Genomic DNA, 23234 nt, shown 5'->3' on the forward strand with positions numbered 1-23234 from the left:
CAAAGGGAATTGAAAAAAATTCCAGCAAATGAGCTCACCAGAATGAAAGCATTACTCACTGAATGAAGGCAGAGTACTTGACAAGGTTTTACATTTTGGGCCCCAGAAGATTGAAAGAGGAGATTATCATTCATTGTTTGATGCAGGTTTTTTTCCTTTGCAGGTACATGTAAAGTGAATTTTCCAGATTCAAACAAGCTCCACTACTTTCAGCTAACTATAACCCCAGGTAATGTTTTAAAATATTTTTTTTAATGAAACCCAGGAATGGATTAAGATTAACCCGTACTGGCAAAGTTGTTCATGAACTGCTTGGGTTCTATAGGTAATTAAAAAAAAAAAATAAGACAACACATTTTAAGCACTTTATGTTGGGGCATATAAGAAAGTTTAAATGTTGATTTTGAGAACTGAAGTCTCGTTAAGGTATAAACATCAATAGAGGCTAGAAAGCTGTTTAGATCTCGTTTGCTAGTTTTTATAGGCTGAAGCAAACGGGATTTGGCTCAGTGTCAGCCTCTACGAGTTTTTTAATTGCCGAAATAGACGCTTGAAACTATTCTCAGCAGAAATGATTTTATGCATGGTATGTCATAAACTGTTTCTGTTTTACAAGGAACTCTTTATTGCAGACTTTTTTGGGGCGGTTAATTCAACGGAGATGTGACAAAATAGATGAGAAATTTAAGAAGTATTTCAGGAGTATTTCACAAATCTACACATTTCAGAAAAAGGGTGGTCTCTGCTAGCTTCTTAGCAAATATTAGTAACTGTGCTGTCCATGAGGTCTCATACTGCAGCCATCCTTTTAAAAACAAATATAGAACAAAACATTTGCTAGTACACCATGAAATAGATCAGTAATAAAAACCAAACTACAGTTTTCAAAATGAAAAATGCTTTTTTGATGCACGTGCTGAGTTTTACATATTGATTTGCAGAGTTCATCATTTCCTGATGAGTTTCACAGTGAGGTTCTGCTGTGTAAAAATTAAAGCCACTACGTTTGAACAGGAAACAAGAACTGGGGTATATCCCCACATAGCTTTTTGGTAAAGTTGTGCAGAATATTAGCTGGTTAAGACCCTGATCAAGCTCCCACTGAACTTGGTCCTGTCTTTGAGATTTTGTGAAACTATCTACATGGAAACACTTAGTTGTAAAGTATAAAGTGCTGAGGTTCATGTGTTAAAGTAGTGTGTGTTGACAGTAGATAGTCTTCCTTCTGACTCTCGATTCTTTTTGTAGTTTTTAATTGCACTGAGCTTTTAAGATCTGTCCCTGTAATTTTGTGCTAATCTCTGTTGCCAGCAAACATGCTGATGAGTGCAGGAAACATGTCTTATCTATGTAAAGCACAGTTTAAACTTATGGTGCTATAAAAACGTTTTCAATAATAATGACAATTCTAATTTGGTGTTGGTACCAATAACTAAACCAGGCAGACACTAGAGGTCACTGTTGTTACTCATTAGTAAAGATAAAATAACATGTAGTTGGCAATAGAAATCTTGGATTTTTCAGTTTAATTTGTGTTTTCTTGGACTGGAAAATTTGGCAAGACTGCCCCATTGAGTACATTAAAACTGATAGCGAAGACTGAATGTATTAAATGTGACAAAAGTTTCATATTAGCAACTGGTTGCGTGTAGAGGGTATGCTAATTAGATACATGTGAAGGTCATCAAATCTGTTGGTATGTGCCAACTGTTGCCCTTTAGTTTAAGAGATGCCGTTTCATAATACTGTGGAAAATTTTTGTTTACTTTCTGTAGGGTCACCAGGATCTAAATTAACAATATCATAACAAAGATGGCTTTTTCTTTTTTTGTATTAAACCTCAAGTGGCTTAGGTAGTGCACCATTGTTTACTTCTGTAACTGTAAACTACAGCTAAACAAAGGGACATGCACTGTTCATGACAACGATTGTTGTGCTAGCTTCATTACTGAGGTGAAATTACAAGGAGAAGGATGATTTTATTCTTTTTAGTTCACATTTTATTAACCTAATTATAGCTACACAGCTGAAGTCCTGGCTTTTACAATCTGATCAAAATAAACATCTATTTTCAGCTGTGCATAATTCAGTTACAAAACTTGTGATCCACTACCACTTAGTTTGTGGGGCACACAATCACAGTGTTCTCTTACTGAGACAGCAGAGAGTTGGGTAGGTATTTCTCCCAAAATTGTCCTGACTCAGGTTCTTCCAGTGCATGTATAATACCAATCTGTTACTGTAATTACCCGGGGAACCTTACACAAACTTACCTGTTCAGGAGAAGCCATTTTTCCTTCTCTTTCCCATATTTAAAAGCCACTTTGAGTAGTTAAAATTCAAGTGCTCACTTCTAGAAGTGTCCCAATGTGGCCATTCTCCAGCTTGGTGGTTAAGAGAATGCCTTCCAAAGGATCAGCCTGTAGTTTTCAAATTACAGGGCAAGAGTTGGATTCAGCCTGATTTTTGGGCCAGTACATTCTATACCTTAAACCTTTCCTGTAGTATTTTTATGGTACATCACAATTCAGGATTTGGAGATCCAGACTTTGACTATCAGTCCTATCCTAGTTATTCTTCAATGTAGAGCATGGAGGACCAATGTTGTTTCTTGATGGTTCACTCCATTTAGCAGAGGGTCTGCTAGGTGTTTGGTTTATGTATAGGCTGGGTGACAATCTGTGTCTGGCCAAGGTATGGAAGTTGCCATGAAACAGCCAGTAGATGACAGAAAAGTTGAGGATGGGATTAAACTTTCACACTCTGTTTACGATTTTAGAAGCTGGAAAATGATTTAGTTAAAAATTCACTTCCAGTACAAGTTGAAAGTTGCAATAAATTGTACTAGTTAATCTAATTTCTGGAGGAATCCTAAAGTGTAAAGCAGAGGTGGGCAAACTTTGGCCCGAGGGTCACGTCTGGGAAATTGTATGGTGGGCCATGAATGCTCATGAAATTGGGAATTGGGGTATGGGAGGGCAAGAGGGCTCCGGCTGGGAGTGCAGGCTATGGGGTGAGGCTGGAAATGAGGGATTGGGGGTGCAGGAGGGTGCTCCGGGCCGGGGCTAAGGCGTTTGGAGGGCAGGAGCGGGATCAGGGCTAGGGCAGAGGGTTCGGGCGGAGGGAGTCAGGGGGCAGGCTCCAGGTGGTGGTTACCTCAAACAGCTCCCAGAAATGGCTCCTATGCAGAGGCGCAGCCAGGCATTCTGCATGCTGCCCTGTCCACAGGTGCCGCCCCGCAGCTCCCATTGGCTGCCGTTCCCAACCAATGGGAGCTGCAGGGTGGCGCTTGGGGTGGGGGCAGCGTGCGGAGCCTCTTGGCTATCCCTATGTGTAGGAGCCGGATTGGGGACATGCCAGTGCTTCCAGGAGCCGCATGGAGCGGGGCAAGCCTCTGACCCCACTCCCAAGCTGGAGAATCGGAGTGAAGCAAGCCCCGGACTCCTGGCGGGAGCTCATGAGCCAGATTAAAACGTCTGGAGGGCCGGATGTGGCCCCCTGGCCATAGTTTTCCCACCCCTGGTGTAGAGGGCCATTACAATTGCAGGGAAAGAGAGAGGACAGCTCTATTTGGGGTTTTTAACTTCTTAAAATTATCTGATGTAGAGAGTTGGTGCGCCTGATTTTGTTGTGTTGTTTTGCTTTGTGGTTAAAATCTGTTCTTAGATGCTTTTCATTTTACATAGTCTTGGTGACTATTGCAAGTTCTTAATAGACAATCAAAATAAGTTTCTCTAGGCACTTCAAGAAAAAGGTAAATGGGAAAAATAAATTTTATCACAAATTCTAAAGCAGAAACATGTTCAGTAGATTACAGAACAAAGCTGCAGCTCTTTCCTTGTTCACTCCCCACCGAAGCCTTGGTCAGCATATATCAGTATACATTTGTTTTAATTCCTGCAACACATAATTATCAAGGAAGAATATGAATTTGAAATGCAAATGCTTACATAGAACATCTTGCATCAGGAGACTGAATACTTATTTTATGTTAACAAGTTTTTACTTACAGTGAACCTGTGCTCTGGGGAGTTTCTTATCTATGATTTAGGAATTAGCTTTGTGCAATACAGATAAGCCACACAATTGTAGTTTAATGTCTCTAACGGTGAAATTAAATGTGTCAGCTGGGACAGTAAAATATTCTTTAGTATTCCTTAGTATTTAGAAGCATCGTTGACTTTTGTCATTATCTGGACTGCTTCCTCCTCCTGCTGACTCCCTGAGCCAGTTGCTCTGTCTTGCAAGAAGATCATTATGGCAGGAGTTGCTTCTACCAGTTACTGTTCGTTTTTCATTTTTTGTAGCAGTAGTGGGTTAAAAACTAAGAAAAGCATGGAGATACCTGCAATGTAGGCCTCAGTTACTGATAAAAATTGCAGGGTCAGCATTACCAACTTCACTCTTATCCTGAAAAGGCTGGAGCACAGAGTTTGGATGTGCTGAGGTTCTCTTGTTCAGTTACTAGGGTCAGATGCATGACTCCACAATTAATCAGAGGCCAGAGAGGGAATTGCTCATGAGCAAAGTTGAAGGGGTGCACAAGATTAATGTGATGAAACAGTACACAACCCCATTTGGGTTAGTAGTTGAGCCTGCATCAGCAGTAGGATGCAAGTGCCACCAGACCTTGAAAGAAGACGGGGAAAGCCAGACTAATCTCTTATGGTTAACAGACATATTTATAACAAATGTGGTCTGCTTTCTGCAGATGCTTTAATAATTTTATTTGACTCTAGAAGTGGATCTTAAATCACTGGAAGAAAATTTGGAAGGGTTATGCCTACTTGTCAAAACTGTCAGTCTACTTTCTGCTTTGCTTACTACCACTTCTATAATTAAACCTCCAGTTAAGAATGTAGTTCTCATTTGGATCCTAATTTGCAGACTGTAACTTTCAAGTTGCTGCTGCTGTTCTTTTTCACATAATAACTTGAAAGGTATTCTATTTGTTGACTGTCTTGGCTTGTGAACCTTCAAAAGTAGAGAAGTAGTGATCTTATCTTAAGCCCCATAACCTTCATAGGGCAATTATAAAGCTAGAAATTTCCAATCAATACCATGTCATCAGCATAGAAACTACAGAAGATACCAGATATCTTGTCGAATGGAATGGAGAGGTGTATATTTGGTTGGCTGCTCAATCCAACTTTTAAGAAAATCAAACTTGCCCACGAAGAGATCTTCAGTAGTCCAAGGAAGACAGACAGTTCTCATTGAGGATTATATGCTAAGAAGAATGGAAAGAACGTTCTGCAAGGCACAGGTGGCCAACAGGATGGTATTCTGTCATCTCAGAGCCAAGATATGAAATGTTCCTCTCAAATTGAATAGGCTGATGTTGATGGGCCAGGATCCACTGATGATGATGTACATCAGCACTAATGTCATTGCATCATGGGATATCTCACAGATTATAGATGACTTCAAGAACTCAGAAGGGTGCTGCAGTAGAAGAAAGTCCAAGTAATCTTTCCTGTCCTGAGAATGAAGGAAGATGCAAAGTAGAAGATGCAGGAAGTAAACCGCTGGCTAGGTAAATGGTGTAAGGTAGAAGGCTCTGATTTCACTGAACATTGTTCCACTTTCTATGGAGAGCGGTGGTTTTGTGCAGTTTGGATGGCTTCCGGCCTCCATTCCAGTTCTCAGAGGCAGGCTGGCTAGAGTAGTCAAGAGGCCGTCAAATTAATAAAAAAAGGGGAAGGTGAAAAAAGGGAACATACAGTCACTCCTTTCACACAAAATCATGATATTGAGAACAAAATAAATAAAACATTGAAAGACTTGAAGAGAGATTCTGTATTTGCCTATAAGCCAATGCTAGAAGCCTGGGTAGCAAACAAGAGGAATTGGAATTGCTCATTTATGCACATAAATTTGATCTAGTTGGTATTACTGAAACCTGGGGGATGAGTCACATGATTGAAATGTTAAAATCAATTACTATAACCTATTTAGGAAGGATAGTGGGGGCAAAATTGCAGAGGAAATGACACTGTCAAAAATGGCATTAGCCCTTTGAGTTGTTGGCAACTCGGGGAAAAAAAGATCTTAAATGTTTATGGATTTGTGACCTAACAGATAAAGACCAAAATGGGATGATAGTTGATGTCTGCCACAGATCACCAAATCCCACTAGGAACCAGGATGACCAGCTTCTGAAGCACCTATCCATAACATGTGGGGGGGGGGGGAAGCTATGTGACCATGGGGGAATTCAGTCTGAGTGACACATGCTGGAGGTGTTACGCTGCCAGTACCAAAACATCCCCATAATTTCTAAATATTAGAGGTGGTAATTTCCTAGCTCAGAAAGTATTGTATCCAACACTAAGGGGATTCTATATTAGACCTCGTCTTGATGAAAGAGGAATTGATCACAGGGCTAAAATTAGTGGTTGCTTAAGTACAAGTGATCATGACACTATCATGTTTGTTACGTGCAACAGAATAAAGTCCAAACTAGTCATATATAGATGTATGGTGCTTTAAAAGGGCCAGTTTCACAAAGCTGAAAAAAAACCTGAGTCAAGTCAGTTGAGAAAGAGAATTTAAACAGAAAATGTGAATTATAATGAGGAGTTGTTCAAGAACATTTTGCTAGGTGCTCAAAAAGCTACAACCCAGCAAGAAGGCAGCATTGGTTAAATCCAACCTGTCTTAGAAAGGAAGTGAAGAGTTGGGGGGGAGGGGTGTGCATGTGCAAATAGGAGAAAGGGGAAATTGCATAGGTCATAAATATAAATCAGAAGCTCAGAATGGTTAAAAAAAAAATTGATCAGGGAAGCAAAAGGACAGAAGGACAAATCTATAGTCAATAGAGTTTAGAACTGTAAGAATGAGTTTCTAAGTATTTTAGCGACAAAAGGAATCTTAACAATGATATTTGTTCATTATTTACTACATGTAAATGGTAGAATTATCAATAATACAGAAAAGAAATATTTTATACACCTCTACCCCAAAACAACATGACCCGATATAACATGAATTCAGATATAACCCGGTAAAGCAGCGCTCCGGGGGGGTGCTGCACACTCTGGCGGATCAAAGCAAGTTTTGTATAACGCAGTTTCACCTATAACGCTGTAAGACTTTTTTTGTCTCCCGAGGACAGCGTTGTATCGGGGTAGAGGTGTGCATATTTTTGTAGTGTATTTGGAAAAAAGCCAGGTGAACTTTTCATTTCATATATGATGAAATATTTTCCATCCCCATTGTAATTCCAGGAGGATTTTGAACAGCAGCTTCTAAATTTAGACTCTCTTAAATCAGCAGGTCCGGATAATTTGCATCCAGGAATTTAAAAAGTGCTGTCTGAGGAGCTCGCTAGCCTGCTAATGTTGATTTTCAGTACTCTTGGAATACTGGGGAACTTCCAAAGGGCTAGAAGAAAGTTAACGTTTTGCCAATATTTTAAAATGGTAAACAGGTAATCATCGGCCTGTCAGCCTGACATTGATCCCAGTGAAAGTAGTGGAGTGACTGATATTTGACTAGATTAATAAAGAGTTAAAGGAGGGTAATCTAATGCCAATCAACAGGGGGTTGTGGAAAATAGTCTTTTCTCCTTTTTCTCCCTGAGCTATTCTTGTGCTGCTTCATTATGACCACTCCCTTTTCTAGTTACCTGTAATCAGTGGAACTACTCAAAATAGCAAACACTTGGTCCAGTTGTATTTGCAGGATCAAACTCTTATTATAGGAAACTACTTTCAAAGCTTAATGTCAGCTCAGTTTGTAGCAGGAGGAAGCAGCCTAGATAAAGCCAAAAATTATCAGAGTTCTGCTGCTTGTTCATGAAAAGGAAGATCCCGTCACATACAAATTATTATACTAAACTGCATAAATCCAGTTAGTACAGTAATTATGCATTTTATTTCTGTCTCTCACAGGAGTTTAATTGTTCTGAACATGTGCCTTTAGGGCACATCAGAGTTGTAATAGATTTATTTATATTAACAGAAATGAGGATTTGCATTTAATGAATACTGTCTCTATCATCTGATTCAGGACCTCTATGTCAAGAATTAGGATGCTTGTAAATTATTATGTGCCTCAGAAATGGTTTTATAGTAGCTAATATGTAAAGTGTGTGCCCTCAGACAGGTGTGCAAACAAGATTCTGAGTTTTAAGTTTGAAGAGAAGAATATTTGGTCTTCATGAAATATACACCTAAAATACTCAAAACGTAACATGTATGCACTGTTGTAGCTGTATTGGACCCAGGGTATTAGAGACAAAGTGGATGAGGTAATATCTTTTATTGGACAAACTTCTGAGGGAAACAGAAGTTGATCCAATAAACGATACTATCTTATCTCTCAAAATATATTTTTTCTGGGGTTGATTATTGTTTGCCCAGAGGGCCAACAGTCCTTACAGATCTTTCTTGCTTTCTGGGAACTAACTTTGTAGGAGTGTGTTGCTCCAGAGACAGTAAGTTTTTATATAGTTCAAGGCAAACAATTTAAAACACTAATATTTTACTCAAAAAAAAATTTTGCTTAAAGATAACCCCCACTAATTAAAAGCTCTCTGTATAAATGTTAAAATATGTGCTTGTTAACCTCTCATACTAAATTTTTTTTCTTTCCAAATCCTGCAGGAGGAAAAACTAGTTTGTTTGTTTGTCAGAAACTATATCTGTTTAAATTAAAAAAGGATAAGTGTTTGCTATAAATGTAAGTAAAGTGTCTGGTATATATAACTTTTAATATATTGAAACATAGGTTGCCTACATTAGAAATTAGTCTGTGTACATTAATTTATATATAAAACCCTGAATATTAGATTAAATAATGTTTGGGATAGTCTATCATAGAATCTCAGGGTTGGAAGGGACCTCAGGAGGTCATCTAGTCCAGCCCCCTGCTCAAAACAGGACCAATCCCCAGACAGATTTTTACCCCAGTTCCCTAAGTGGCCCCCTCAAGGATTGAGCTCACAACCCTGGGTTTAGCAGGCCAATGCTCAAACCACTGAGCTATCCCTCCCTCCATTGTCCTGCTGTCACAAGGTGTTCAACACTGACACCAGTTGTATTTACTGATTTAAACTTGTTGAGATCTTGCTTGGAAGGTCCAAGAGGTGAAATTGGAACGCTAGTACAGAAGTACTATCTGCCCCTGGTTGAGAAACAGTTGCCACTTTTTAAGTAAAATACATGTTCTCCCAGTTGAATGTTTTCCCCACATTACCCCCATAATTTAGGGTGTTCAGACTGGAGTGGGCTTTGTTTCAGGCCTAGCTAACATTTCAGTTGAGTTAACAGGTTCTTTTTTTTCCCCCTTCCCCAGATACGCCTATTTATAGCTTTAAATATTGGCAAGTATAAAAGTTCAGAGCCACTGACTCTAGGACTTGCTTTCAACTGTATCCTTTGTGGCCTGTCCTAGTTATCGGACGTGCTTCATTTAAAACAGTACATTGGATGTAATCATACTTTGCACTTACATGGCACTTTTTAATCTTCCAGTCCTTACAAACATTAACTAATTAGTAATACATTTAGACTATAAAGAAAAAATAATTTTAAGACTGAATTGAAGGGGAAGGGATGAATACGCTCTTGGAGTGCTGCTTAAAGACATAACTTTATCTAGTAAAAGGGAGGTCTCTGGCATTAGAATGGCTATCACATACCCCTCCCCTTCCCTTGGACATTAGTCCCCCCCACCCTCTTTTTTTATGGGTCATCCCTAGATAGTAGCCTTCTAAAAATATTTAATTTTTTAATTTTTTTTACTTTAGAACACTATTTTTGGTGGGTGCAATAGCTTCACATACCTCAACTTTTTCCTTGTATTGCCGTTCTTGAGGAAAAAATGGTATCCTTATTCTTTCTGTACCAGTCCATAGTAGTGTTGTGACTCAAATGTAAAGAACTACCATTCTGGGGAGGTTAACCACTTGTTGGAGGATGCCAAGTTGTAACATGAAACCGGCCAATGGGAGCTGTGGGGGCGGTGCTTGCGGGCACGGGCAGTGCATGGAGACCCACTGCCTTCCTACCCCTAAGGGGCATGCAGAGATGTGCCAGCAGCAGCCGGACGCAGCTGCTTCCAGGAGCAACATGGGGCTATGGCAGGCAGGCAGCCTTCCCTGAGTCCTGCTGCACCGCAGGCTGGGAGCTGCCTGTGGTAAGCACCTCCCGGCCAGAGCTCGCACCACAATCCCCTGCCCCAGGTCAGAACCCCCTCCTGCATCCAAACTCCCTCCCAGACCCTGCACTCCCTCATACACTCCAATCTCCTTCCCCAGCCCGGAGCGCCCTCCCAGATGCCACATCCCCTCCATTAATTATAGTAGAAATGTGCGGCCCATGACAACTTACCAAAATTCATGAAGTGGCCCCCCCTGCAAAAATTATTGCCCACTCCTGCTATAAGGCAAGACAATAATACTGGTTTGTCTTTTGAGAAAGTTTATCATGCAAGTCTCTTTAAAATGAGTGAAATATAATATGTAGTATGTGATTTGTATTCATTGTATTCAGATTTAGAACATAAGAATGGTCATACTGGGTCAGACCAATGCTCCATCTAGCCCAGTATCCTGTCTTCCAACAGTGGCCGATGCCAGATGCTTCAGAGGGAATGAACAGAACAGGGCAATTGTTGAGTGATCCATCCCGTCTTCTAGTCCCAGCTTCTGGTAGTCAGAGGTGTAGCCATCTTGGCTAATAGCCATTGATGCACCTATCCTCCTTTTGAACTTATCTAATTCTTTGTTGATCCTGTTTATTCCATTTTCTAGATCATTTATGAATACGTTGAAAAGCACTGGTCCCAGTGCAGATCTTGGGTGACCCCACTATTTATCTCTCTCCATTCTGAAAACTTCCCTTTTGTTTCCTGTGTTTTAACCAGTTACTGATCCATGAGAGGACCTTCCATCTTATCCCATGACTGCTTACTTTGCTCAAGAGCCTTTAGTGTGGGACCTTGTCAAAGACTTTCTGAAAGTCCAAGTACACTATAGTCCAGGGGTCGGCAACCGGTGGCTCGCGGCTCGCCGGGGTAAGCACCCTGGCGGGCCGGCCCGGTTTGTTTATCTGCCGCGTCGGCAAGTTCGGCCGATCGCGGCTCCCACTGGCCGCGGTTCGCGGTCCCAGGCCAATGCGGGAGGCAGGAAGCCGCGGCCAGAACATCCCTCGGCTCGCGCTGCTTCCTGCCTCCCGCATTGGCCTGGGACCGCGAACCGCGTCCAGTGGGAGCCGCGATCGGCCGAACTTGCCGACGCGGCAGATAAACAAACCGGGCCGGCCCGCCAGGGTGCTTACCCTGGCGAGCCGCGAGCCACCGGTTGACGACCCCTGCTATAGTCTATAAGGTGCCACAGGATTCTTTGCTGCTTTTACAGATCCAGACTAACACGGCTACCCCTCTGATACTATATCCACTGAATCACCCTTGCCATGTGTTTGTTGACCCCGTTAAACAATTCTAGTAGGTTGCTGAGGCATGATTTTCCTTTACAAAAGCCGTGTTGACTCTTCAACATATTATGTTCATCTATGTGTCTGATAATTATGTTCTTTACTATAGTTTCAACCAATTTGCCTGCTACTGAAGTTAGGTTTACTGGCCTATAATTGCCAGGATTGTCCCTGGAGACTTTTTAAAAAAAAAATTAGCATTTACATTAGCTATTATCCATCTTGTACAAAGGCTGATTTAAGCAATATATTACATACCACACTTAGTAATTCTGCAATTTCATAATTGAGTTTCTTCAGAACTCATGGGTGAATACTGTCTGGTCTTGGTGACTTATTACTGTTTTATTTATTGATTTGTTCCAAAACCACCTCTATTGACATCTCAGTCTGGGACAGTTCCTCAGATTTGTCACCTAAAAAGAATAGCTCACATGTGGGAATCTCACATCCTCTGTAGTGAAGACCAGTGTAAAGAATTCATTTAGCTTCTTCACATTGGCCTTGTCTTCCTTGAGTGTTCCGTTAGCACCCCGATCGTCCAGTGACCCTGCTGATTGTTTGGCAGACTTCCTGCTTCTGATGTAGTTAAAAAAAATGTCTGCTGTTAGTTTTGTGTCTTTTGCTAGTTGGTCTTCAAATTCTTTTTTGGCTGGCCTGCCTAATTATACTTTTACACTTGACTTGCCAGAGTTTATGCTCCTTTCTATTTTCCTTAGTAGGATTTTACTTTCAATTTTTAAAGGATGCCTTTTTTGCCTCTAACCATGTCTTTTATTTTGTTGTTTATCCATAGTGGTGTGTTTTGGTCCTGTTACAATTTTTTTTAAATTTGGGGTTGACAGTAGAACCTCATAGTTAGGAACACCTCGGGAATGGAGGTGGTTCGTAACTCTGAAATGTTCATAACTCTGAACAAAACATTATGGTTGTTCTTTCAAAAATTTACTACTGAACATTGACTTAATACAGCTTTGAAACTTTACTATGCAGAAGAAAAATGCTGCTTTCCCTTTAGTTTTGTAGTAGTTTATATTTAACACAATCCTTTATTTGCTTTTTTTTGCGGAGGGGGGGATGTCTCTGCTGCTGCCTGATTGTGTGTGTCTGTTTCCAAATGAGGTATGTGGTTGACTGGGCAGTTTGTAACTCCGGTGTTCCTAATGCTGAGATTCTATTGTACATTTAATTTGAGCCTGTATTAGTGTTTTAAAAAAGTTTCCATGCAGCTTGCATGCATTTCACTCCTATGACTGTTCCTTTTAATTTCCGTTATCTAGCGAGCTTAATTTTTGTATAGTTCCCCCTTTTGAAGTTAAATGCTACTGTGGTGGGCTTCTTTGGTGTCCCGGCCCCCCTACAAGGATGTTAAATTTAGATTCCTGTACTGTACCTTTAACTATATTTAAAAAAAATGTATAATATGAAACACAATAAAAATAATATAAACGTACTGTAGCAAAGTGCACATGGAGTTGTAGAGGAAAAAAGTATGTGTAGTAATATAGATTAATGCAAATTTAAGAGGGAAAAAAAGATAGTTATAACAATCCCTTTAAGAGATTGAGAGAGAAGTTTAATTTCTTTCTCCACAGTTGAGAAGTGGATTCCTTTGCCCCCTCCTTAAGGCAGCCTCCCAAGATGATGCCATGGGCCTGTACTGTGACTGTATAGGTCTCTTGTAGTTGCTGGATCAGAGGTATGGGAGTCCATACTGACCCATGCTCTTTGTAAATGGATGAAGTGTGCTGAGGTTCACTAGTTTCTTTACCTCGAGATATACTTTGAGGGTTACCTAACTTTCAGCCCTCTCTTTGTATCTGCAATTTTTTGTGCACTTTTCCTTAGGAGTGTGGTTTAACAGGCCCATCATTCCTATATGAAATTGAGGTCCTGTGTTTCCTCTGGGGTTCTTGAACTATTTGGAGGATTTTTGTCGGCCCTGATGGCCTTGTGTGCAAGGAGATAGTTGGAGTCCTTTGTTTTTTCTCCGTGTTTGCATCTGGCGGGAAGGTGGTAGTCTACGTGCACATTCTTGTGCTTGCTTGGAATCCTTTGGAATTTGTATTCCTGCTTTGTGGGTTTGTCAGTTAGTTACGATTCTGTAGATCTTTTGGTGGATTTAATTTTCTTTTACATAAATGCATGTGTGTATGCACAGACATTTGCAAACACTTTTTTTATAAAGGCGTAAATAATTAATACAAACGAAATTGTGAAGCAGTTAAGATTGCTGCATACATGATGTACCTGACTGAAACCCACCAAATCAAGGATATGAAAAGTTGTCAGTTGCCATTGCATACACCCTTTACTCCACTCACTAGCACAAAAATTACCATTACCACAACTATCATATACCATGTACTGCAACCTTAATTCTGCATGCCTTTCACCTTGCTGTACACACTCCTTTAACATATTATTCCTCCCCAGTACCCACCCAAACACTAGTAGTTGTGGATGTTTGGTGGTACGGCTGGTTATATTGGAGGATGGTAGTTTGGTGAAGGGTTATGAACAGAAGGGCAGCTGAAAGGGAAAATACAATGCTGGAATCCCCAGTGGGATGGAATTGTGGTGCGTGGTTTATGATGTACAAAAGAATGAATAACTTACTTTATTTTTTTGTTGTCTCTATCATATTGTAACTATTTGGTGTATATACTAGTAACCTTCTGAGTGAGTTTAGCCTTTGCGGGGCCTAACACAACTGAAGGATCAATTGAGTATGCACACTGTTTGCTATTATATTCAGAGGTTTTCAGAACGCTTAAGAATTAGTTGAAGAATGGATACAGTGCAGTAGATGTCCCTCCAAAGCACTGAGAGTGCAGCTGATAGGGGTAGCTCACCATTATTGAGCTGCTGCAGTCTAGTGGAAGATAGCATTTGTTTTCCAGAGTTAGAAGCACATTCTCACCAGTGATTCATGCTTTATTTTTATTGGTCTTTTATTTTTATAAGCTTTGTACCACATTTGAGATTTAGTATCCTTGAGTACACTGCAAATCATTGTCCTTGACAAGCTCCCTTTCTAACCCTATGTTATACTGGACAACAACTACATATGCCTCTCTATATAGTCTGGAAAGGACATTGTCTGATCAGTTATTGACTTTGTAGCTATTAAAAACAAAAATGGGTGCTTAAAATTAGGCTTCAGAATCTATATTTAGAATCCATATTTAGACAGCTGAATAAAGGCTTAATTTTCAAAATATTGAGCATCCAGCAGCTCCCTTTGACTTGAACTTTAGGCATCCATTTTTGATTAGACCATGGTATCCGACTGAGTTTGTATGTCAATAATATAGCACTTCGCCTTGTTGTAACAGAATGATTCAAGTTCAGTAATATCTGTTTTGATAGCTTGCTGTAATGAAACCCAGCTGGCTGCTGTCTCCATTTAATCAATAGGAATTAGTAACTGTAAGGATAATGTATATATTAATTAAAGATTTAATTAGCATTAGCAGCATTGCCAAAAAAAAAATTAGTGGATGGAAGTTGGCAATGTATTCATTTTATTACAGTGGTTGGCATATTGAAGACTCCTCCTTACTCAAAAATACTAAGAAGAAAGATGGTAAAATCTGAAATAATTTGTTGGGGAGAAGGATTGATAATTCTGTAGCAAGCTGCATAATTTAAATCAAAGATGTTTTGTTGAAAGACTATTCAGTCATGGTGTGTAGTAGTGATTTTTGTTTGGTATGAGTTGTATCTAAAGAGAAAAAAGCATTTTGAAGATATTCTGTAGGGCTGTCAATTGCAGTTAACTCATGATTAACTAAAAAAATTAATCACAATTAATTGCTGTTTTGATCACTGTTAATCAACAAGAGAATACCAATTGAAATTTATTATAAATATTTTTGGATGTTTTTCTACATTTTCAAATATATTGATTTCAATTACAACACAGAATACGAAGTGTACAGTTTGTGTGGGTTGTGCATTATTGTTCTGTCGTTCTGCATTGAGGCAGCTGGGGATGCTGCTTGAGGGGGTGGGGAAGACCAGCCCCAGCCTGTCCTCATAGTCTTTAGGTCCCATCATATTATTGAAGCCTGACATTTTTCATTTGATCCTGGTCACTTGCAATGACTCCTGCAGCATCTCTCACTCCGCAGACAGCAGGAGGGCCCCCAGATCGTCAGCCCCTGACCATCTCCTTTTCCATTCCAGGAGTCTCTCCTATGCCTCTTACACTATAACTCAGGAGGTCATCTAGTCCAACCCCCTGCTCAAAGCAGGACCAATCCCCAGACAGATTTTTGCCCCAGATCCCTAAATGGCCCCCTCGAGGATTGAACTCTCAACCCTGGGTTTAGCAAGCCTGTCAGGGTTCCTTCCCCACTCTGAACTCTAGGGTACAGATGTGGGGATCCGCATGAAAGCCCCCTACGCTTATTTCTACCAGCTTAGGTTAAAACCTGCTACGCTGCCACCACCAAGTGATTTAACAAGAAACAGGGAAAGGACCACTTGGAGTTCCTCTTCCCCCCAAAATATCCCCCCAAGCCCTTACACTCCCTTTCCTTGGGAGCTTGAGAATAATCTCCTAACCAATTGATTACCCCTGGGTCTTTGGGCAATGGAAAAATCAGTCAGGTTCTTAAAAGAAGGATTTTATTAAAAAGAAAATGTAAAAATCATCTCTGTAAAATCAGGATGGAAAATAACTTTACAGGGTAATCAGATTCAAAGAGCCCAGAGGAACCCCCTCTAGCCTTAGTTCAAAGTTACAACAAAACAGGGATAACCTCCCTCTAGCAAAGGTAAAATTCACAAGTTGAGAAAACAAAGATAAACTAATACACCTTACCTGGGTGTTACTTACAAGTTTGAAATATGAGAGACTTGTTCAAAAAGATTTGGAGAACATGGATTGATGTCCAGTCCCTCTTAATCCCAAGAACGAACACCACCAAAACAAAGAGCACAAACAAAAGCCTCTCCCCACATCCCCCCCTCCCCCCCCCCCCCGAGACAGCCAGCCCACATATGTCTACATTGAATAAAAAATCCGTAGCACTGAGGCTCAGAGCTGAGATCATCTGACTTGAGATCACGGAGCTTGGGCTGTGGTACCAAAAATATTGGTATATAGATGTTCAGGCTTGGGCTGGACCCTGGGCTGTAAGACCTTCTCTCCCTTGCAGGATCTCAAAGCCCAACCTGAGCCTCAGGAGGGTGAGTCAGCTGACCCTGGCCAGCTGAGGCCATGCCACAGGTCTTTTATTGTAGTGTAGACATAGCTCGTAAGATGTCTCTATGGGTGTCTGCTCAACAGGAAGCTTGACAAAGAGACAAGAAGTCCTGGCAGCATGACATCATGAGTAAGGCTGTGTGTCTGTCACAGAGATCATGGAAGTCGTGGATTCCATTACTTTCTGCGACCTCCATGACTTCTGCAGCAGCTAATGTGGCTGATCCCAAGGTTTCTGAAGCAGCTGGCTCCAGGGCCAGCTGCTCAGGTGGCCTGGGGGACAGCCACACCAACTGCTGCTCAAGTGGCCCCAGGCAGCTGCCCCCAGGGCCCTCCTACACAGCAGCCAGGCAGCTGGCCCCAGGGACTGCCTGAACAGCGGCTGTTGTGTCTGGCCCCGGGGACCAGCCAGGGAGCAGCAGCCCTGGGTCCCCCAGCTAAGATTTAGTCAGAGGTATTTACAGTAAAGGTCATGGACAGTGAATTTTTGTTTGTTCCTGTCCATGGAGGAATTAGGAAGTATTGTGGACAATTTTTTGGAACAAGAACATAAGAACAGCCATACCGGGTCAGACCAAAGGTTCATCTAGTCCAGTATATTGTCTTCCAACAGTGGACAATGCCAGGTGCTCCAGAGGGAATGATCAGAACAGGTAATGTTCAAGTGATCCATCCCCTGTCGCCCATTCCCAGCTTCTGGCAAACAGAGGCTAGGGACACTGTCCCTGCCCATCCTGGCTAATAGCCATTGATGGACCTATTCCTCCACGAATTTATCTAGTTCTTTATTTAGCCCTATTACGGTCTTGGCCTTCACAACATCCTCTGGCAAGGAGTTCCACACATTGACTGTGCGTTATGTGAAGAAATGCTTCCTTTTGTTTGTTTTAAACCTGCTGCCTATTAATTTCATTTGGTGACCCCTAGTTCTTGTGTTATGTGAAGGAGTAAATAATGCTTCCTTATTTACTTTTTCTAGACCTCTGTCATATCCCACCTTAGTTGTCTCTCTTCCAAGCTGAAAAGTCCCAATCTTATTAATCTCGCCTCATATGGAAGCTGTTCCAAACCCCTATTTATTTTGTTTCCCTTTTCTGACCTTTTTCCAATTCCAATACATCTTTTTTGAGATGGGGTGGCACATCTGCATGCATTCAAGATGTAGGTGTACCATGGATTTATTTAGAGGCAATATGATATTTTTTGTCTTATTATCTATCGCTTTCTTAATGATTCCCAACAGTGGTTTTTTGACCGCCACTGCACATTGAGTGGATGTTTTCAGAGAACTATCCACAATGACACCAAGCTCTCTTGAGTGGTAACAGCTAATTTAGACCCCGTCATTTTGTATGTATAGTTGGGATTATGTTTTCCAATGTGCATTACTTTGCATTTATCAACACTGAATTTCATCTGCCATTTTGTTGCCCAGTCACCCAGTTTTGAGAGAGCCCTTTGTAGCTCTTCACGGTCTGCTTTGGACTTAACTACCTTGAATAGTTTTGTATGATCTGCAAATTTTGCCACCTCACTGCTTACCCCTTTTTCCAGATCATTTATGAATATGTTGAATAGTACTGGTCCCACTACAGAAGCCTGGGGGATACCACTATTTACTTCTCTCCATTCTTTTAACTTATCGTTCCGTGAGAGGACCTTCCCTCTTATCCCATGATAGCTTACTCTGCTTAAGAGCCTTTGAGGGCCCTTGTCAAAGGCTTTCTGAAAATCTAAGTACACTATATTCACTGGATCCCTCTTGTTCACATGCTTGCTAACAGAACTCTTTAGATTAATTTATAAAGTACCAAGACATGTAACATTTTATCTGTTTTCTAAGGAATATTTATCTCAAACAGTTATGGGGAAAGGGGGAGAAAGCAAGAGAGTGGTGAAGAAGAACACTACAAAAAGTTGGGAAGCCACAACCTCATTTTTAGGCTCTACTGGGGAAAAATATTAAACATAAAACCAATTTTTTTTGTTTTTCTTACAATCATGTTGCAAAGCCCAAACTTTTTTCAATTGAAGATATTTTAAATATAAGGAAATTTCATAGTTTCTCAGAAACCACTTTGATTAAAAACTCAAGGAATTTTATCAATCAGTAACATCTGAATTTTCAGTCTAACCATTGACCACTTTGCAGTATTTTCAGGACTGAATTACTTAGGCCTGGTCTTTTTGTACTGGTCTCATGATTTTAGTTAAAAGTGTGATTTTTTTTTTTAATTAAACCAAATTAGTTATACTTTAAAGGTCCTTTAGATGGAAAAGTGTATTCTCTTCCTATATGGGTATAAACAATACCTCTATAAGCATCTGTATATCAATATAACCACACCAAGGCAATTGTACTGCTTTAACTATATCAGTATAGTTGTTACTGCCAAGTCTTCATAAAGTGGGTCTTGCAGATGGATTTCTCCATCAGCTCGGGGTAGGTGCTCTATGCAGAGGTGTTAGTGTGGAAGACAGCATGAAAGCAAGCATGGTTAGAGATGTAAGGCTGACAGTAAAATGACATATTTTAAAAAGAGATGGTGCAAGTATAATGGAATATTTCAATGATGTTGAGATTATCATAATCTAAGTAATGACGACTATACTGTATCTTCTTTGTGCTCATTTAACATTTCTCTTTTTCTTTAATTGTTTATGTTGTGTTTCTTCAATAGATGAGGGTTATTACCAAGGAGGAAAATTTCAGTTTGAAATTGAAGTTCCTGATGCCTATAACATGGTGGTGAGTATTTAAGTCATTTTTCTCAGTTGAGATAAGGTGGATTAAGTAATATCTTTTATTGGACCAACTTCTGCTGTGTCAGAGACAAGCTTACACAGAGCTCTTCTTTGTGTTGTGATTTGCATTTTCTGCAAATAATGGAATTTCAGACAACTCTGTGTTTGGCTATGTTGTAGGTAAGAATCTCCCATTTCTAGTGATGTCACCAATTTTATACTTCTGTGGCTAAAGTTTCATAGGAATGTTCCTTTGAAGATGAAAAGATCTGTTCTGGAGGCTATTTCTATTTGCAGCAGTCTGGAATAGCCTTCTCAGGAGTACAGACTAGAAGTTACACCAGTCTTCACATAACGCGCAGTCAATTTGTGGAACTCCTTGCCTGAGGAGGTTGTGAAGGCTAGGACTATAACAGCGTTTAAAAGAGAACTGGATAAATTCATGGAGGTTAAGTCCATTAATGGCTGTTAGCCAGGATGGGTAAGGAATGGTGTCCCTAGACTCTGTCTGTTTGTCAGAGGGTGGAGCTGGATGGCAGGAGAGAGATCACTTGATCATTACCTGTTAGGTTCACTCCCTCTGGGGCACCTGGCATTGGCCACTGTTGGTAGGCAGGATACTGGGCTAGATGGACCTTTGGTCTGACCCAGTACGGCCGTTCTTATGTTCAGTCACATGTGAAACTCTTCCTGCGAATTCCTCCCATTCCCTCTGCCTTCTTATGTTGTTTGGTGGATGCTTAAGCATTCCTATAGAAGGAGAATGAAAGTGTCTCCTTTCCAAGGTTGTCAAACTGGTGCACTTCAGTCAGGACGTTCATTTTTGATGTTTAACTCCCTTGAAAAGGAGCAGTGATGACCCAAAGCATACGAACAGTGACATTTCTCACTTACTCTTACCTGCTTTATTTGTTCTCTCATAGGTACCTCTTTGCTTACTATAGCAGTGTTTAAGTTCATGTCCCAGAAAATAAAACACAGTGGAAATTTTAGCTAGAATTCGTTTTGAAAAAATATTGTTTTGTTGCTAAATGCAGCACACTTCTTGTATGTATGGAGTTTGGTTGGGCATGTATTGCGTTTAAACAATTTGCCCTTCACCAGCCTCAAAATTTTTGGTAGTTCATGATTTTAGTCTTGATTCTGCATGGATCAGTTTCACACAGAAAGCCTAGCACGTTGGCGACTCATCCTCATTGGGGACTCCAGATGCTACCGTAATACAAATAAGCATTCCACATTCTTAGTGCTTTCAGCTGAGATTAATCGTTAGAGAACCCTGATCTAATGAATCTAATTTGAAGTGAAAGAAGATCAAAGAATTCTTCTATTTGCTTGTTCTATTAAAAAAATGGCTTGGTTCTCTTGATTTGCCATTGCGAAGTAGCTGATTTTGTGTGTCGTGACCATTCAAGGTGACATAGAGTATAGGATTGTGACTGAAGGGCTGTTTGAAAGCTTGGCACTGAGACTGAACTACTCTGGGATAGGGTCCAAGCATTCCAGCCCTTTAGATTTTCTCCAGGACCAAGATTTGGGTATAGAGCATCATTTTAAGGAGCTGTGCATGCCATAGAAATAACAGGCTTCACTATTTTCTTCTGTGCCAAAGATATCTGCTTCAGACTCAGTGCTTAATTTGGTGTCCCTCTAGCATTTTCCACATCCTCTTCATTGAGAGTGGAAGGGGAAGAGAGCTAGCTTTCCATCTCGAAAGCCCTGGGTGTCCTTTTCCTCATTAAAGCGAGGACTTTCCACAATCCTCTAGCCACAGAACAGGCACTGCAGAGGCAGTGAATTCCCACCACCTGTTCCCTTCACCTTATTCACAGGGAGCTGGACCCAGAGTTTAGAATGTGTCCTTAAAATTTTGAAGACCATGAAGACTTTGGATTAATGGACAGAGACCAATATATGAGACAAGTTACAGGAAGATTATTTCTTTGGAGCGATGTTATCAGAACCATTTTATATCTTGGCTGAGGACTTTATATAAAACTAAGGGGAAATTGTTTAAAAAAAGTTACAATTGTTACAATACATGATTTATTTGAAGTTTATGAAATACAGTTGCTAATTCCTGAAACGCAATATGCCAGCTGGAGGAAATCAGTCGCTTGATGTGAAAAGTGAATATTGTAATATGGAGAATTTGGATGGAATAACTTGCTGTTGCTAATCTATTAGAATTGTTTGACTTTCCTTTGACTTACAAAACTAGAGCAATGACGCTCTGTTTTGGAATCTGATTATTTTTAAATGTGCATTTATCAACATGCATTAAAAATGAGCTATAGCATCTGTTGGAGCTACATGTTGAATTGAGTTTAGTGATGTCACTGTAAAATAATACAAATCTGTATCAAGATTTAAAAACCCAAGAAATAGTAAAATGGAACAATTATCCTCAGTACTTCTGTGAACATTTTAAAAATAGGAAATTCTTTCCTTACCCAAAAAATTGAGAAGATGAAATCACACTGGAATGAATCTTTGCTCTTCCTCCACTTGTTTACAAAGCCAAAAACCTGAATATAACACTGAATGGGAAAGCAGCAGTGTTACTGTAGTTTTATATCCTGTTCTGCTCAATTTAAACTGCTTCATAAGATAACTGCCAGATTAGCATTAGTACTTGGACTGAGATCACCCAAATTTAAATTTTAGCTTCCAGGAACTGTACAACTCATAATGGTTTGTTGTGATTTAACTTATTTGAAAGGACAGCATTGTAATCTGTTTGTTGTTTATTTTGGCAGCCTCCAAAGGTAAAATGTTTGACTAGAATCTGGCATCCGAACATCACAGAGACGGGTGAAATCTGTTTAAGGTAGTTAACAGCCTTCTTTTATTGTTACTTCAAAGTTTTTGTAGTGATCATTACCCTGGTACGTAATTCTCACTTCAACACCAGTAGACAGATCATGTCTCATACTTAAATTTGATCCTTCGAAGCAAAGGAAACTTCTTGAAAATATTTTAGACCATTGTGATAGCATACTCAGCAATTCTTTTTGGTATCAGTTGTAAACCCAGATATATCCAAACCGCATTTCTGATTCAGAAGAAAAAAAGATCATAAATGCATCCCAATCAAATATGCTATGTGTCCAATATCCTTTTGAATCCACCCTTCCAAAATATAGCAATGCCCTCTAATTATTCAGAACACAGTCCTTTAAACTTTCTCCCAATCTGCAGAAGATTTTCTCCCCTGCAACATAAATTCCATTGAATAACATTGATTTCCTCTAAAAGAGATTTGCTTCTTGTAGAAGAGAGTTTTAAAATCCTAGTTCTGTGTGCTTTTGACTAAGACCTGGCTTTGCAACCATTTATCTAACTAGCCAATTGTAGGATTTAAAGGATTCTATATCATTGCATGCTTGCTATTGAGATCTCTTGCAGAAAAGAACAAATAAACTGTGAACTGGCCAAGCATGCTAATTTTTTCCTTTTCCATCTATAGTGTTGCTACTAGAGAGACATAAAGATTGAGCCTGCATCAAATTAAAGGAGGTTTAGAATTTTCTTATGTCTAGAATCTTAAGAACCCGTGTTCTTATTTAGCATATGATGTAACTATTTGCATTTGATCTTACACTTTCACCATTTCCAGATAAAACCAAAGGTCATTTTTCTACAGTAGAAAAATACATAACCTCTATCTTTGTAATCGTTAATTTGAGGCAGAATTAACTTTAATAGCGCCTATTCTTCTCCTAAGTCTTCTACTTGGAAAATTCCATCAATGTCCTCTCTAATGTTTTGAATTAGGATCCAGGTGGTTTTAAATTATCTCACACTTTAAACCTCTATTTAGTTTAAAGCCT

At 40.0% G+C, this 23234-nt stretch overlaps 1 protein-coding gene across 3 annotated transcripts in view; it reads left to right on the forward strand.

Moving 5' to 3' along the window:
• UBE2F (ubiquitin conjugating enzyme E2 F (putative)) overlaps window positions 1–23234 on the forward strand; it is a 177818-nt gene that overhangs the window by 75687 nt on the left and 78897 nt on the right. For all 3 annotated transcript variants that reach the window (XM_045033077.1, XM_045033075.1, XM_045033076.1), the window contains 3 exons: window positions 164–229; window positions 19338–19405; window positions 22161–22231. In XM_045033077.1, coding sequence (XP_044889012.1) covers window positions 164–229; window positions 19338–19405; window positions 22161–22231 — 205 coding nt within the window. The remainder of the gene's footprint in view (window positions 1–163; window positions 230–19337; window positions 19406–22160; window positions 22232–23234) is intronic.

The sequence above is a fragment of the Mauremys mutica genome, chromosome 10 (genome assembly GCF_020497125.1).
Source record: "Mauremys mutica isolate MM-2020 ecotype Southern chromosome 10, ASM2049712v1, whole genome shotgun sequence".
In the NCBI taxonomy this organism is placed as follows: Eukaryota; Metazoa; Chordata; order Testudines; family Geoemydidae; genus Mauremys; species Mauremys mutica.